The following is an 18,177-nucleotide window of genomic DNA, read 5'->3' as shown; positions in this document are numbered from 1 at the left end:
CAAAGCTGATTATGATAATTAATTGCCTCGAGTGATTCGGAATACGCGCAACAACACGCCCGGTATCGTCAGACAAGTATTTTGTTAATTATAACCGGGCGAAGAAGCGGAGGGGGAGGGGCCGCAGTAACAACAGTTGCAAACTGTACGATTATCCGCTACTCTGTGACTGCAGGTGTCGCATAATTTTGCATCGCGCAATAACGGGCGCTGATTATCACCGATACTCTGATCGCGGTGTGTATATCAGGTGTGTTGTAAATACCTCGATGTATTTACCGGGCTTAGAGAATTTTCGCGACCACACCCGCGTCGCGGGTGTCTATTCACATGTATCCCGGCATCGCGATTGTTGATTCGCTTCTCGAGGAGAAGCAGCAGCGATTGTCTGTCATGTCTGTCATGTAAAATCACGTGTATACAAGGGAGAAAGAGAAACACTTGAAGCGTCGCCGATGTATTTTCGAATAATCAGCAGTCATAAAGCGCGAGTTTGCAGATGGAAAATATCTCCTCGTAGCGACGCAAAGTCCGACAAATGTCGACGTCTGACGTAAGTAAAATATTGGATATCGGGTCGCGAACAGCACACACAACGGCGACGGAGGCCAACTCTTCTCTCTGCACTCGCGGAAAGAGCCGATGGAAGCTACCTGTCAGTCATTATTAATAACGACAAGTATACGTTAGATCGGACTCCGTATTGTAGGATAGGACACGGGGACAAATCCGCGGAAAGAGAATCGCTAGGAAGCGCGGAGGGGTAATTTTGTGATGTTATTTTGTGATGCCAGTTTATTTACAACGCGACTGAAATATTTCGTCAGATAAACGGAATGAATATCTTAAGCAGCTTGGCGGAGCAGTAGCGCGCAATTTGCTGCCCTTTGATGCGCCGCGCCGGTCTACTTCGCCGGCGGATATATTCAGCGCATTTCCGTCCACGAGCTGCCATGGGAGATGGCCCGTTGACTCTCTCGGCACGGGTGACGTATTACAGTTTTCCTGAGAGAGCACCAATAATCCAGAACGGCGTCCCGTCGATCCCGGCGATGCACTCTCGCGCAAATACAAGTGAGAGGTCACTTTGCTTTTCTCTCGTCGCGCACGCTTTTCGGACCGACGCCTCGCCGGACGGCCGAATGCGCTCCGGTCGAAAGAGATCAGTGCTGAAAAAGATACAGAGAGAGAGAGAGAGAGAGAGAGAGAGAGAGAGAGGGATAGAGAGATAGAGAAAGAGAAAGTAATTAGATGACGCAGAGAAAAATCCGCGGTACTCTCGAAGACGGTCGGATTGTGTAAGATTTCCCAGCGAGCAGGACGAAGTCATCTTTAGTGCGGTGATCGCAAATTTTATAGTTTATCCTTGTTGTCTTTATCGCTACTCTTTATCGCTTACGGAGGACGTCGAGGCGGGCAGTTTGCAAAAAAGATCCTTCACACACGCCGGGCCGAAGAAGCACGTGTGAAAACAACCTCTACTTTGCGGCTTTGTGAAGAAGGTGCATTTATAAAAAAATTGAGTGGAAGAGGGAGAGAGGAGCGAGTAGTGTCGTAGCGCTTTGAGCAATAGCGTGTTACATTACATTGCAGGAGCAACAATATTAGAGATCTTTGTCTTGTATTTACTTGCACACCGAATTTTCTTGTCACACGAGAGCCACTTCAATTACTTTGAGGAAAGCGAGATACGTTCAAGCGCAAGACGATAGTAAATACAATGGGGAAACATGTCGGAAACGTTTCGATCGTTTTGTCATCTCACTCGTCCGTTTTCTTTTCACTCGACAGATCGTATACTTAATGTCAAGATCGGTAGTCGCGAAATTAAAAGGGAGCAGGAAGACAAAGCAGGAGAACTGTAGAAATTTTCTAGCAAACGCGACACTGTTTCACCGCTTCTTCGCATGGAGAAAGAACGAGAGAGAAAGAGAGAGAGAGAGAGAGAGAGAGAGAGAGAGAGAGAGGGAGGAGGGAGAGTCCGTATTGTTTGCGGATGGGCGATATTTTTTTTATCGTCGTCGCCGTGCGAAGCTCATTTTCGCGGCAAGAAAGACGTACCGGCCAGTTTTACGGGTTTCAACTCTTCAATACGTCCGGGCAAGCTTGACAAGCTTGTTTACGAGCCGCTGTTAACTTACTGTCCATCACGAGTTTACGCTCACGTCCTTACCGCAACGACATTATACGTTGACGAAGATTGGCCCTGTCAGAGTCGAAAATATCGCGTTGCCTGCTCTTGGCGCGGTAATAAGAGCGAACACGATTATTGAACCTGTAAATCGAATCGTCGGTTAGCTCAGAAAGTGCGACAAGTTGCCGTCTCTCCATGCCGGAGATATTAAAAAGAAACGAAAAATAGCGTGTCGGATGAATAAAAATGAACATTCTTACCCACGTGGGCGGGAGGGAGGGGGGTTTTATCTCATCGGTCAACAGAGTAGGCAGTAGAAAAGTGCTGAAGGGTTGCGGAGAAGACGAAATTCACCCTGAAAGGCTTATTTCGTAGAAGCTGAAGTGGAAAGGCGATAGCGAACGAATGGACCTAAGGACCTGTTCTTACGTCGTTAAAATTGCAAGCGGATCTGCACGGAACTTGTCGTACGGATTGATCCGCCGTCGCTGATTTACGGAACGGCCCAAGTGGGCGGGGGAGCCGAGAGAGAGAGAGAGCGGTGGAAAAGTCGCGGTCACCGTGTGGTGGGTAAGGTGTATTTGACCGATAACGCTCGAGGATACCGAGCAATAAAGGGCCCCGTGTGCGCCAAATGGAGCGCAATCGGTGCATGTGCATCGAGTACTTCTTGATTTACATTATTCAGCTCCGCAGCGTGTCCGGTCGAAATTCCCGATAGTTGCGGGAAATCATGCTCGGGCCGTAAGTAGGACCGTAGCGGGCCGTCCGTTGGCCTCTCATGCATTCTCGTTGCGAGCCGCTGCGGCCACGAGTGCATTAGGATGAATTCTTAATGCGCCTCTCGCCGGCGGCGGCGGCCCACTCGTGCGGATTGGCCGTGTGTTTATGAAACGGGACGCGATTTTTCTAGCGGTCCTGAAACGAAAAATAATCGCGGCCGCGGCCTTCGCCTTATAAATAAGGGAGCGCGCGAGGCAACGCGCGTGTTTCTCGTTAATTCGCCGGAAGATCCATTGTCCCGGTGTGCATCGCGTTGCGCTCGCGGAGCGCGCTAAATTAGGTCTTCTAAATGGGGCTGAATTTCAAAGGACGCGCCGCGGCCGGGCCCCAGTTGCAGAATTATCTCACCGTAAAATGTATGTGCGTGTCGATGTTTCCCTTTCTATCTATGCTTTCTTTCTCCCTCGCCCCGCACTCACTCGTTATCTCGGAAATTCGATCCACTTTCGCGCGTATCGCAGCAGAAAGTTATTCGTGAAAATGTGATTAAACCGTACGTAGAATATTGATCCGCGAAATCAGGGGATTTCCAATCACGCGAATACCGATAAACCCCCGATCCACTTTTCACTCCCGATGTGCCAATTTTAATTACTTTGTAGCGGCGTATAATCGACGTACCGCTGGCGAAACCGCCAACATTTATTTACTCGGTACCCATCGAACTTTTCATCGAGCCTCTGCTAATGGAACTCGATAACGAACGCAAGACTCGCATTTGCTATTTCGGGAGAGAATATCATGCCTTTCGCTCGGTCAGTCGCGGTGGGCTTTAATAAGCAATATGAGTAACGCAGCGGACCAATTCCCCAGCTAATTAAAAACTCGGACGAGAATTATGCCAATGTATTTCGATATTCTCGGACGTAATCGAACAAACAAGAAATATATGTAATATAATTAATAAGTATAACAAAATATACGAAATACACACACACACACACACACACACAATGTGTATTAATTAACAGAGTAACTTTCACACTCCAAGAAACTAGATTATTATTATTATTTTAATTATCCTTGCTTATTCATTGATTAATTAGAGAAACCGAGATGATACACGGGAAAAACAAAGGTGCACGTGTTAGAAGATATCCTTAGCCTAATTGCCGGCTGATGCCGCGATTCGTCGTAGTTCTCAAATTACATCCCAGCGGAATTAAAACGAACCTTCTAGCTCGGCTCCCGTCGTGCTGATTCGCCCGCGAAGAAACCGCACTGCCGTCGACAAAAGCCAGTGTTGGAATTTTCCTGGCGTGACGGGCGCATTTAATATTCCGCGCGTAGCGCGCGCGAGACTGCAGTAGATAAAATCGATACTGATCAGCCGGCACTGCGCATCGCGCGTCTATTGTGCGGCGCGTATACGGCGTGTTCGCGTTGCTCTGCGCCGCCGATCGAGCAGTTAAGTCGGCATTGTTACTGAATACTCTCGCCGGCTCGCATTTAAATCCCAAATTCCTTTCGTACAATGTGCCATTTAGCGCGTTAACGTAACGCGACGGAAGCGGAGGCCGAGGCGAGGCGAGGCGAGGCGAGGCGAGGCGAGGCGAGCGTCAGCGGTGTTATTAAGACGCGAGCATCTTCGTTTCCACGCCCGTTAAGAAGACATTAACGACCATTAGCCGAATATTGCGATCTCGTCGTTCCGTATAATCTGCAGTTTCGGTCGCGCGACGGCCGGAATCAAACGCGAGCGAAGTCACGTTGATGACGCTTTTTTTTTTTTGCGCAGCTGTTCGCACAGGGCCGGAGACGGCCCGATTCCGAGCTGAAAATACGCGCGAGTTATCTCGCAAGACATAAATCATAATTATTTTTTGATGGCCATCGCACGTAATTAATTAATTCGTTCGTCGCGTCGAAGCCCGTGCCCGATCGCCGATGAATTATTTCGTCCGTTGCGAATAATCCGCGCGGCGCTAATTCCGGGCACAGCGAATGCACGGCGCGTCAGATAATCCGCATAAATAATTTTTATCGCGCTTTTCGCGATTATTTCCTTGAACCGATTCGGATCAACTCGGAATTAACGGCTTGGAAATGAGTATCGCGCACTGTTATTTGGCTGAAAAGTCAGCAAAGGAGAACATGCGCGGTATTACTTGCGCCTCGGGTTAATCCTCGAAATTTTTCCGCCTGCTCTGACACCGACGAGCGAAAAAAGAACCGGACAAAAACTTATATCGTTCTGATTACTTTCGTACACATTGTTACACTATTCGAATCGTTGTTTTATCCCGCGCTTCATTCGTCTCTTGCGTCCGGTATTTTAGGAGTTATTTCGTCCGAAATTCGCGTATAAATGCAGCGCGACGTTGACAATACCGTGAACTCGATTCCGATTTGTCCAGGACTAATATTTGATTCGCCGCCGCGCTGGATCGTTCTCCGACGCACATGGCTCGTCGACGCTCGATGAAATTTTTCTAAACCTCGTCCTCTCGTCAATGATCTATCAATTATTACGGGATCGCCGATTATTACGGGAGGCCGATGTCTGATTCTGAGCCGCGAATTGATCTGATTCGCGTGCGTGACTGGCCTTAATGTTCACACGGGCGTGCGCACGCTCTGCAACTGATACATTTAGTTGAACAAGTTTGGTTCCACAGTCGATTCACATACCGACGTCGGTGAGAGAGACCCTTCGGATAAATCGCTCGTTTCGGGATAAGGCGAATCACCGGGGCGAAAATCGAAACGTGACCCCCGGTACTCACCGAAGTGCCTGATTCGCTCTCGATCCCGCCGCGGACAGATATTTGGCGAAGAACGGCTGCTATAAATATTCGCGTGCGGTCACAAGTCGTACGCGCTCCGCCGAAGAGATACAAATTTAAATTCATCTCGCGGTTGTCGCGCGCTTTTCCGCACGGCGATCTTCCGCGAAGCCTTTCGCTTCAGCGAAAGGAAAATAAATGGCCGAGCGGGGGACGCGAGATTCTATTTCTATCACACCCGGTCTTTATTACTTCACGACCAAAACGCCATATTTGTGCGCGTAATATTTCCGCACTTAGTACTTGCGTACTTGAGACTTTTGTATTTTCTACTCTGAGACGCGTCCTATATGCAATAAGTAATTTAAGAAATAATATACGCGACGTATCCCCCTCTCCGCGCGAGGAATTTTAGTTTTGCATTAATTCTGCCGATTTCACTGAGCTCAAAGGATTGATAAAAAGAAAAAAGAGAAGAAACACTAATAAAATATGTCGAAGAGAGATATAAAAATGTAAAAATAAATAATTCCTGGAATATTTGGAATATGTGGAAGTTTGTAATTGCCGTTCTCTCTCTCTCTCTCTCTCTCTCTCTCGCGTCTCTTTATGCGACATTGCCCGTTAATATTATGACCTATTTGCGAATTTGGACAGTACAAAATCAAGAAATTTTATATGTATTTCGCTATTTATGTTTTCCTGCATTTCTAGGAACGATTGGAATGCAAGAGTAACACTCCGAGAATGAATCGCGGTGAAAGCGCCAATGGAGAAGTGTCTCATGACGCTTTTTTCACATAGTACAAAAGTTTGCTAATTAACGTCTGTTTATTTAATCGACCTTACGCGGGCAACAGCAGCACAGTTTTTTTAGCGACGTTTAGCGATTTGTTCCAAGGCCGATGCGTTGTAGGCCACTTTTATTGGACCACGGCCAACTAACCGAAAACCTAACCGAATGGGCGGACCTCGCCTCTGGGAAATTAAGTGTGCGGGCGGAAAAACGCGCGAAACTAACAACAGCGACCGCAGGGTGCATTATCGCGCGAGCGCGAGTGCAGTCGGATGCATTTGTAGGAAGAATTTAGCGGCCACGTTATCTTTACGTTCGCTTTACTTGCCATCGTGCGCGCATTCGGCCGCTGGTCATCGCGTAACTTTCTCATCTATGGCCTGTCGCGCGCGTCACATTAAACGAGAAAAAATACCTTTGTGCATCGTACAATACTCGTTTCTCTCTCTCTCTCTCTCTCTCTCTCTCTCTCTCTGTCTCTCTCTCTCTCTTACTCATCGATCAGCGATAACGTAAATCCCCGGAAAACGCATTTCGCATGACCACGCCGCCATTATCGCACGTAATCTCACGCCGACTGTATTAATACGCAATTTTATGAAACATTATGGAGATTCATTATTTATTGCTAATTATTCATTCACCGAATAATGCGGTCAATTATCAATGGATGATACACCGGAGTGTGCCGGCGTTACACGGCGGGGAAAAGAGCGCGACTGTGATAGGGATAGGGATAGGGAACGCGATGTTTCCACGTGGCCACTCATTCCGACACCGGCTATGATCAAAGCTGTTTAGTCCCGGACCGTCAAACGGACGCTCGTTGTATTCGACGTAACACAGATGCGCCGCTATCGGCGTCAACAAGTTTAGGGCGTTGGATTAGCGCCGGCCGAATTGAGTGAGAACACAGTTCGGCGAAATCTGTAATTAATTAGAGACACACTGCGCGCCGTGCATCGTTTGTCGTCCGACGAGCGACGTGATCGCCGCGAATTTATTTCGTTCTTTCCGTCTCCCTCTCTCTCTCTCTCTCTCTCTTTTTTCCGACAAAATATCGCGCGACATCGCGAATCCGCAAGCAGCTGTCGCTGTTAATTGCAGAGACATCATCCTCGCACGAATTCTCTCTCTCTCTCTCTCTCTCTCTTTGTCTTTCTTTCTCTCTTTCTCTCTCTCTCTCTTGTTCTCTAAACGTAAAAAATATTCGAGCGATTACAGCGGTTGTTAGAAATTTCCATGCGCGGAATTATGCACGAGGATGAACCCCTCTCTCACTCTCTCTCTCTCTCTCTCTCTCTCTTTTTCCGTTTTTCTATTTTTCTTCTTTACCAGAGGGAAGAGGAGAGATGTGGGGAGAGAACTTGCCGCGGGGTCAGCGGCGTGTAAAATAAACGTTCCTAAGGAGATTACGATCGTCTACTCGGTCGTCCGCGTTTGCGCGCAAACAATACGTCCCTTCTCGTAGCCCATTCTTGCCTACCCAGGCTTAAACCACGAATCGAAGCGAGCCTCGCGCTTCCGGTAGAACGCGTGTCCCGCGGCGCTGCGGGAATTAATTCCGTGTTAGGAATTACTCCGGGAAAACTCCTGTGTAGCCCCGCACAAGAAACATTAAATCCTGCTTTAAACTCTTTCCGCCTCTTATTCCCACCGGTGCCGTGCACCCGGGAAATAATGGCGTTCTCAATTTTATATAACGCTTCTCGTGCCAGCCAACCGCTGAAAATGAAGTAATCGTTCGCCGAATGGCGAGTATTAGTTTAATCTTTAATCTCCCACAGTCGAGATGGAGTTTCGCAAACTTCCGTCGCGAAAGCGCCCGATAGATGTTCCTTTATAAAAATAATACGTGAACTCACGCTATCCTTCTCTCCTTCCCTTCCCTTCTCCGTTTTTTTAACGTTGTGAAAACGAGACGAAGCTTGACGAAGCTGGCGCAGCGGTGGAAATCGAGTTTCACATATATATATATATATATCAGGAAAATAAAACTAAAATTAATAAAAATAGTAAATTTTAATAACTTGGAAATACACGACGTGCCGAGCGTTCGGATCCGCGAATCGCGCGTGATAGGTCTGAATTTCGGCGAAAATCTGCGGCAAAAATATTTGAAAATATATATCACCTGTCGACGACTGCCGCCCGCCCACGCTTTGATCGCATCAACAAGACCGCGTCGAGGCGCGCGCGTCATCATTTTACCATTCACCGTGCGAAGCTTGATTAATTAATCCCTAACTCGATTTTCATTTCCCGCGATTCGTTTTTCATTTTTCCCCCGTGCGACTTAATTTGGCCGGCGCTCGAACAATGCCCCGCCCGTCCTGTCGAAAAAGCTGACACGGTACAACGACTCTTTAGTGGCAGAAAAATAATTTGCGCAACATCGGGAGAGCCCGAACGCATCGTAATTCTTGTTGAACGACATGCGAAATTTCGCGCACGTACACCTGCACGCGTCACACATTCGCGTACGCGCACATATGGTCGCGGACATATCACCGTAAAATTAAATGTTATCACTGAAACGTCATGGTTCTCTTGCCAGCGCGTGCAGGACGCGAGGATTCGAGGATGCGAGATGCGCAAAAATCTTTCCTAACTCTTGCGTAGGCGTTTACCTTGTGATATTTCATTCGATTCGTCGCGTCGACGAGTTATCACGATGCGCTGTTTAGGGAATCAGCGGCTCTCTTTATTTGATCGTAATCTTTACGAGGTAGCAACAAGTTGGCGATACATCCCGCACAAAAATAACTAACTCCGTCTTCGTTTTTCCAAAAGCTGTGTCTCTCGAAACTGCTCTTGATTTTCTAAATTGTTTGTCTCTGCGGCCGAGCGTATGTTTGCCACTTTAATTGCGAATCGCATCGAGGAAAACTCTAATTTTGCATCAATTACTCCCACATTGACATTTCAGCGATTATCGAATACACACATCGGCTTCGAGATATTTAATTTCGTTCGTAGTAAACATAAGCGATGTTTGAATCGCGTGATGTTTTTCCACTTGAAAATATTATTCCCTAATCCGGAAACTCGGAGCAGAATCATACAAGTAATTAAAAGGAAGGCAGCGCGCTGAGCACTGTTGTTACGAGCAGCTTGTGAGATTCCGCTATTACATTTTCCTCTCTGTTTGCAAGTGCATCTCGGCGTCACGAAGAGGATGCTGCAGACGTCGAGTTCACGCGTCGACTCTGTACCTACCTTAGAACTTGGCTCGACATATCGAGCGATACTCTAACACTAGAAATTTGCATATTACAAGCGAAGAAAAAAGTAACACGCCCATACCCAGGTACATTTGGCTGCGAAGGGGTTAATGGAGGGCACAGTGTACGGTGCGGGTGTTGAAGGCAGGAATAATGCGATGGAAACGAGCTCGCGCCTGATAGCGAATGCAGTCGCAACACGTGAAAATGGCGTTGTTCGACCTTATCAGGCGCGGCATGATTTATAGCTCCGCTCCGAAAGAGTTAATGGAGGCAAAATAGCGCGGGGCACACCATGAATCCTTCCGTATCGCCGGGCACTGTCGATGGTCCGTTCGACGGCGAGCTCGCTCGCTCGCTCTCTATCAGCTAGCCGGATCTCCCTGCTTGAAACGTTCCCATGGGTGTATCGCCATGGTTGGAGCATTTCCAGCCACAGACGCGTACTCATTGCCCGTGCCAATTATCGCATCGATGGTACCTCTAATTATCAACGACGGTATATTCAGCGACGGTGTAACTGTTTTGTTACAATATTAGCCTGCTAAATCGTGCAATAATGTATCGTCGTATTAATGCGCCGTGGCGAAGGAGGAGTTCGCTGGAGATCCGTCGGTGAAAAAATTTATTATTTATTATTCGTTACATATTTATTATTTTGTACATATTTTGGTATCTAGCGTAACATTTTCTCGATATAAAGTACCATCACGTGTGAATGTTTTTTTTTTATTTTTCTTGTAGTTGTTGATTTCGCTACTAGATAGTTATGCGCTTCACAGTCGGTTCTTGTCACCCGCGCTCCCACGTCATCTCTTTCACCTTAAGGGGGGACTTGGAGGGTCAGATTATTGAAAAATCGTGCTTGTTTTTGATCATGATTTTGTGACGAACTGAATAAATGTACAAGAATGAAAATTTTACATATATTTATATAACACATGAAGAGTAGAAGAATTTTGTTTTTAAACAAATACTCATATAAATATACGTCCACTTAAATTTTAAACGCGTTTTTCTCGAAAATTTATCGTTCAACTTTTTGCAGTGATTTCTCCGAAACTGAGCTTCGTATCGATTTGAAATTTTAAAGCAATAATATTTGTTCATTTGGCTCTCAGGTGAACCATGGACAACTCCGTCAAAATATTTCATTTCGAGATATCAATTTTTTTCTTGTAAAAAAACTGAAAAATTTGAATTGTTTCCTGATAACAGCTGCCATTTTGTTAATTTTGTTCGATTTTTTTTCTAGTGGTTACCACCGGATAATGATAAGCCTCCTCAAGATTTCTAGCTAAAATTCGCTCTGATCGGACCACCGAGATATTACTGCAAAAACTTGAAATAATAATAAATAACTTGAAAAAAAAAAAGGAGAATATATTTCAGCTATATATATATCTCGTATATTTATACGAGTATTTGTTAATAAACAAAATTTTTCTACTCTTCACATGTTGTATAACTATACCTGAAATTTTCATTCTTGCACATTCATTCAGTTCGTCACAAAATATTATCAAATACAAGCACGATTTTTCAGCGATCTGACCCTCAATCATCCCCTTCAATCATTTGTGCTTCTTGCTCCTCGCTCATTATTCACCTCTTTTATTCTCTTCCTCCTCATTTAATTTGATGCGCATGTTTCTTGCTTCATTTCGCTCGATTTTGCACGATGTTTACCTACAGTGCATCGTTCTTTTTCATCGAGCCGCGAGACCCTCGGTGCTTTTAGTTAGCACGAGTGAGGGCACTCCCATACGTTATCTCGATCAAAGCTCGCGCTCGCATGTAATTTAGCGTAAATGTCGGCGCGACTGTCAATCGATGATTAACGCGAGTGAAAAGGCGCGTTTTCGGTCGAACCGAAGCCCTTCGCGAGTCGCAATTTACCGCGAACTTTGATCATTAAACTTCTAAACGTGGTTTACGTGCACTCCGGCGAATTCCTGCACGTGCGTCCCGAGATTGGTTGCACTGGTTGCTGTTTAAACTTCAAACGCACGGTTAACCGACTATTGCTTTTATTACTGTGATTATTATTAGTGGCTAAGCGCGCGCGGGGGAAGAGGGGCCTATAAGGGACGTGAGGTACGATCGGGTTGAACTTTCTAAGAGTGCGCAGTTTCGCGAACGCGTGTACACGGTATTGCCTCGGGAGTTTATAAACCCGATGTCTAATGAAACGATCACTCGCGATACGCTGTCGTTGTTTATTGAATGTTTTCTCTTTATTACACCACAATGACATTCATATTCAACACGTTACGTCAGCAGCGATTGCGTTGCGATTGCATGACGCAAAGTTTATTTCCAATCGTTGTTGTAAATATTATGTGTTATAGAAAACTACCGACAACGATAACAAATATTTATTTCTTTTTCTGTAGCGTTCACAGAGGGAAAAACAGGGGGGGGAGAGAGAGAGAGAGAGATCGAACATAAAGACCAACAGAAACAATTCGAGATACAACGTTATTGTATAGGATATTATCTTTTCTTCATGCCACATATGCTTATTTACATGCCATTTTTTACATGTTGAGATTTATAGAATTTATGTTAGAATTATTTTATATTTACGCATCTCTCTACTTGCATTTTATTCTGTACCCTTAACTTTATTAGGCGGTGTGTTAATTATTAACCGTTAAACATATTACAATTACATATATATATATATATATATATATGGGCAGTATATTAAATATATAATTTATGTGCAGGTAGAGTACACATGCGATAAGCTAATATCAAATTATTTACTAAAGATTAATGGGTAAACGGGCAAGCAACGAATATTCATTTTTAACTCCTTCCTTTTATTTTATTTTAACTCCTTTCTTATCACATTTGTCCAATGACAATTAGACTGGAGATTCTCACCAACGGGGGAGGGATTGCAAGGACAAAGTTGTGCGTCCGGAAGCACCGATAGAAACTGAAATTTTGATTCGGCACAGCAAAAAAGTACTTAGCGGAAGTAGAAAAACAAGCGTCGGTAGTTTGAAGACGGGCGCTCGCGCGGCCCAAGAAGAGCATTGTCAGAGGCGCGAGTCATCACTCTGCCGAGGCTTACACGCCAGACTTGAAATTTCGACCCGGGGTATTCGCAGGTAATTAGCGACTCGTCTTTGTTACGTTACATTAGCGGAGTACGTCGACGTCTACGTAAGCAAAGTGGAACACTTGGGCGTGCATTAACCTCCCGACCGCATTACGTGCTACGGGCCCTTGCCGTTATTATTTTCGCCGGCCGCGTATGCTAATCTTGTATACGCGAATAACACGGGCAGAGAGTCCGGGGACGCGTATTGTATTTTTATCAACGTCGACTTTATGATATTTTTGTCGCTTTATCCGCGTGACTCGCGTGAATGACGCGCGAGCGCGGCGGACAGCGAGAGAGAGAGAGAGAGAGAGAGAGAGAGAGAGAGGTTTTTATAGTTACCACGCGATACATTCGCGCAAGTCGCGCGAGCGAAGCGCGCGTCGGGGGAAAAGCCCGAGCGAAATGTACCAACGAAATAGAATCCGCAGCGGGCTGGCGTGCCGCCGTATTTCACATCAGCCGTATTCTCAGTCATACTTAGATAGCCTGCACGGGTATTTTTAACATCGCGTTCCAGCGGAAATCGAAATTTCCATCTGTCGAAGCCTCATCGCCGCTCGCAGCATTTGATCGATTTTCCACGGTCCGCCGGCGACGCGAGAAGCATGTCCTCCGAGTCGAAACGACACACAGTAGTAGAAGTGCCGTGACACGCACGCACGCACGCACGCACGCACGCACGCATGCACGCATGCACGCGCGATACGGTGCGGCGCGGCGGCTCGAGGAAAATCGATGTCACGGATTCGCGGATTCCACGCGTGTTCCATTACAGTGCCGACGAACCGACGCGTTAATTTTCACTATAATTTATGCATTGCGAGCTGCGGTCGCGCCGATCACACACGACGTGCCTTCCGTTGCGGCACGCTTCGGCGTATGCCCTACGCTCGCTCGATGAGCGAGAAGGTAATTGGTCGAGTTACAGCGAATTAAATGCCAACCCCTTTGTTTCTCTGTTTCAGATGTATCGATACACGTACCTGGCCCATTATGGGATCGTGAATCTGGAAACTCTGTAAGTAAACGAGCCGTGTCCCGTGACAATCATATCTCAAATTTATTCCGCGATCAAGTTCGGATTTGCATTTTAATCTCGCGCCGGCACCGGCGTAAACCGAGAAGGGGGAGCGGGGAGAGGAGCGTCGGAAAAGCCGAGAGCGCGCGGCGCCGCTTGCAAATTACAAACTGCGCACGAATTTAATCCCACCTCGTCTTACCGTCACCGCCGCGCCGCCGCGCCGCCACCTCCGCCGCTTCAGTTCCGCGTCTGAGAACTTTCCTTCGTGGATTTGATCATTAACTCAGCATTTAAGAGTGGTTATATCACGATTACGGAGCCGCCGCCCGCCGGCTTTCCCCGCGACTGTGCCGCGCCGCAATCTCGTTCTCTCGCGTCGTCCCTCCATGGCGCCCCGCGGCCGCCACGCTGCGATATTTAGAGCCACCGTTTAAGGCCTAAACTTATTATGCGCGATTGCACCTTTCACGGCCGCGATATCCGCTTGCGAGAACAGCGCGATTATGCGCGCGCGACTTCTTCGACCAAACGATTATCTTACTCCCCTCTTCTTAATCTCCGTCAGTGTCCGCTCTTCGCGGCTTTCGCGGCACGCCGATTCCGCCGATTGATCCACGCCGATCGCCGACTAATTTTCACGAGTCGCTGTTATAGCTCTCGTGAGCTTGAATTCGCTATCAATTGGCTGCTGGAGAGTCAATTCCAGTGATTTATTTATCATCGCCCTCGTTACATATATCTGCGTGTGTGTGTGTGTGTGTGTGGTGTGTGGTGTGTGTGTGTGTGTGTGTGTGTACGCGCGTTTAGTTAACCCATATTTAATCACCTGAATATATTTATCGACGTTGGGGCATCTATAACATTTGGCGGAGGCAGGAATTTCCTTCCAATTAGTTACAAATTCGGTCGACCGCTACAATTTCGAACGAACTCCAACATTGTAGCTGAAAGTTTGCTCGATCGTCGAGCGCAGTCGACGAACACGCGCACACAACGGCTCTTTGGAGAAAAATTTGAGTACCGGCAGGGAAGCGTAACATCGCGGTTCTCCCGGAGCTCGTTCGAGGTGCTCTGAGTCGGTCGTAAAAGGCGTGAAATTTTCGAGACAAATTTGGATCGACCGGCGCGGAAACGCCGGGAACCTCCTCGAGATCCTCCGCGGAAATAGCGTCGTTTTCCGCAGCGGCGTGTTCGCGCTTCCACGCCGCGCGGGAAGCGCGGCGGATGTTGAAGTTTGGTTCATTCACGCGGAACCACCTCGTTCCCCGAGCCTGACTTGACCCGACCTCGTCCTAAACCCGAGGGAGCAATTCTGCGAAATTTCGCTGTTATATGCGGATGCCCACAGACTCGGAGAACGCGTCTCACGGCTTGGGGCTTCACGTCGCGCTTGAGATCATCGCTCTCAAATAGTCGCGCGGATCAAATCTCGCTCCCCGTGAACGCTGAACGCGCTTCGCGAGCGCAAAGGCGCTGTGCCTCGTCATCTCTGAGCGCGCACCGCTGTTTCGTGGTTTAACCGCATAACTGCAGTAAACATACGTACATACGCCGTGTATACGCGGCACGTTGTGTCGAGTGTTCGAGTCACTTGCCCGCGCATCCCTGGAAAAAATCACATTTCACGACGAAGGACGTGGACGACTAGATAGTTTCGGACCAGTGCGGACCAATTCGGGAGTATACAGCGGGGAAACAGTACTCTGCCTTTGTGAGCACAGCTCGTCTCGCAGGAAATTCCATGCGATGTACATTCGCCATCGGAAGGATTCACTGATTCCGCCTGTATCTGAATTTCCGAGAATATACAGATGCGATTGTAATTGCTTCTGTAATTGCGGAAGGTATCGCTACCTTCTACAGTATTACCTACCACCTTCGATAATTATAGAAAGTAGTGGAATCATAATATTGCACGTCCGCCGGAGAATTCGGAGTATCGTCGGGCGAACTCTCTTCGACCGACTCGAAATAATATTACCGATGTACTTTTCCGATAACACGCGCGGACGCAATTAACGACATCGATGGAGCGGCATAAATTAAATTGGACGCGTTCGTTCGCTCGAGTTGGCTGCTGCCGCGGCCGGTTCGAAGCGTTGCTTGTGGTGCCGAGTCAAGATGAATGCGTAAATCATAATCGTGCTTCACAGCGGACGTAAGTAACGCGAGCGCGCGCGACGATAAATATTACAGAATCGCGAAAACAGAACTCTCGCGCGCGCGCGCGCGCGCGAGAGAGAGAGAGCGAAGCGTCTCATACGGTGTCGCATACGTAAAGTTCACGTTCTGGCACGAGTTCGTTTTCTGCTGCCGAACCGGCGCGCTAACGTGTCGCGAGTATACATAAATAAGCATAAATCTCGTAAGGAATTTATTTTTCGACCCGCCGACCGTTCCGAGGCGCGCTACATTTCATGTCCTGAGAAAATGCCCGTTGTTCGCGCGGCGGTCGTCCTAAATCGCCGGGAAAATCACTCTTTCGTATCAAAACGTGCGCGCGTAACACACGCAGCAGCAAATAACGCGAGATTATGGCGCGTATTATTGCGCGCGATATATCGCGCATCAAAGACGGCCGCATATTCCCTGTTATTCTCCCTAAGAATGGTACGTTCATCTTCCCGATGTCGCGCGCGCGCGCGAGAGAGAGAGAGAGAGAGCGAGAGCGGGCAGAGTCGGTGGTGCAGCCAACATGTCGGAAACTATAGTCGCGCGATGGAATCTATTCAATCAATTTCCTTCACCTCGCGATATCCAGATAGATGCGGACTTTCGGACCTACAAAGTATCGTCCTTGCTAAACGGTCTCGAGGCCGTTGTTTTTTATCCGTCCTAAATACTTTTGTACTTGTCCATTTGCTCTACCCTGTTTATCCTACGCCCTTCGGCGTCCTTCGGTCTATTAGCCGAGTACTAATGAGAGGAAAATTGTTTCAAGAGGCAGAGGAAGATAATGGGAAAATGAGTGTCTGTGTGTATCTGTGAGATACACATCGCGTCTCCATTCGTGGATGAAAAATATCGCGGCTGATGGGGAGGGTTGACCCGTGACGCTTGTTATCGTCCGCTCGTGGGGTGATATTTTTTGTCGCATCGAGAAGAGCTGAAATCATTCCTCGACGAAACGACGGACAATCGGCAGACACTTTCGGATCATGAAACGGCCACGAAAGGGAGAAGGACGCATTGTCTCGGACATCGCGCAGAGATCCGAAAATCACTCGCCGACTCGCACGCTCGTACACGTCGACGGTAACAACCGCGCGGTAAGACAAGGTGACCCGGCACGACGATACAAGAAGCTGCCCGGCTGCCGATTTTACAACACGACGGCACATCCCGGCGGCGCCGAGACGAAATCAGGGGACGAACCGGCCGCTTTGCGGAAGGTCCTTTTTGTAAATTTCGTCCCGACCCGCGCGTTTGCTCACGCATGACGGCAATCACGGCGCGGAAAACAGCCGGGGTTGGTAAACCCTGCCGCCGTTTTCGGTGTCGCGATAAAAGGCAGCATGAGGCAACCCATCGGACCCATGTGTTGTGCTGGCGAGAGTAAAAGGAGAAATGGCGAGACGGCAGGGGGAGGAAGAGAGAGAGAGAGAGAGAGAGAGAGTAAATAAGCCGTGAGTTTCCTCGCGCTGTATATTCCGTGCGTGGTGCGGCAAGACGAGGCGAGGCGAGGCGAGACGAAGCGAACCAGGCAAGCCCTGTCCCGCCATAAACCCGGTTTGTACGCCGCATGAATACCGCCGTCTTTATTTATGGCTTTTCGGGAAGAAGTTCGCCGCGAGACGACGAGCTATCCAGCGACGACAGGGCAGTCAAGTCGCGCGTACGCGCGCCGCTCTTCATCGATTTTCCGCGACCGGTTGGCACGGCCGGATAAAACGGCCGCGGGTCATTTCGCGAATGCAGCCCGGAAGGAGCCCGCTTCTCCTTTTCCTCCTCTCTCCTCTTCGTCTCTTCTCTCTGCTTCTTCAGTTGCTCTTTTTCAATGCGACAGAGGTGATCGAGGGGATCGGCGATCTAATCCACTTTTTCGCAGAGAATTCGCGGACGTTTGTTTCAATGTTTGGAGCACGTCACGCTCTGGAATGCGTGTCTGTGAAGTTAGCACGACGTTTTAAAAATTATTAAAAAACGATGTTGGTTCCAGTAGCATTTTTCATAGTTCTACAGTTCCTGATAAAAATAACAAAGAGTTCCGTATTTTTAATACCAAAAAATTGGAATTGAAAAAATGTCGTGCTAACTTCACGTTCCAGCACGACACAGTCTCCTCTAAAGTATAAGAAGCCGGTGAATAATACGCTTTTTGACGAGAGCTCCCGTTAGTTCTATAACTATGGAGCATTTCAGAACGAAATTCCAA

The 18,177-nt window shown here is 47.7% G+C and overlaps 1 protein-coding gene across 5 annotated transcripts in view; it reads left to right on the top strand.

Moving 5' to 3' along the window:
- The window catches only part of LOC105190272 (dipeptidyl peptidase 4 omega), a 296,820-nt gene that overhangs the window by 234,188 nt on the left and 44,455 nt on the right, over positions 1-18,177 (top strand). For all 5 annotated transcript variants that reach the window (XM_025303008.1, XM_025303010.1, XM_025303011.1 and 2 more), the window contains one exon: positions 13,747-13,799. In XM_025303008.1, the coding sequence (XP_025158793.1) occupies positions 13,747-13,799 (53 nt within the window). The remainder of the gene's footprint in view (positions 1-13,746; positions 13,800-18,177) is intronic.

The sequence above is a fragment of the Harpegnathos saltator genome, unplaced genomic scaffold (genome assembly GCF_003227715.2).
Source record: "Harpegnathos saltator strain DR-91 unplaced genomic scaffold, Hsal_v8.6 scaffold522, whole genome shotgun sequence".
Classification (NCBI taxonomy): domain Eukaryota; kingdom Metazoa; phylum Arthropoda; class Insecta; order Hymenoptera; family Formicidae; genus Harpegnathos; species Harpegnathos saltator.
Note: the sequence above shows the minus strand (reverse complement) of the source record. Positions and strands in the feature narration are given on the sequence as shown.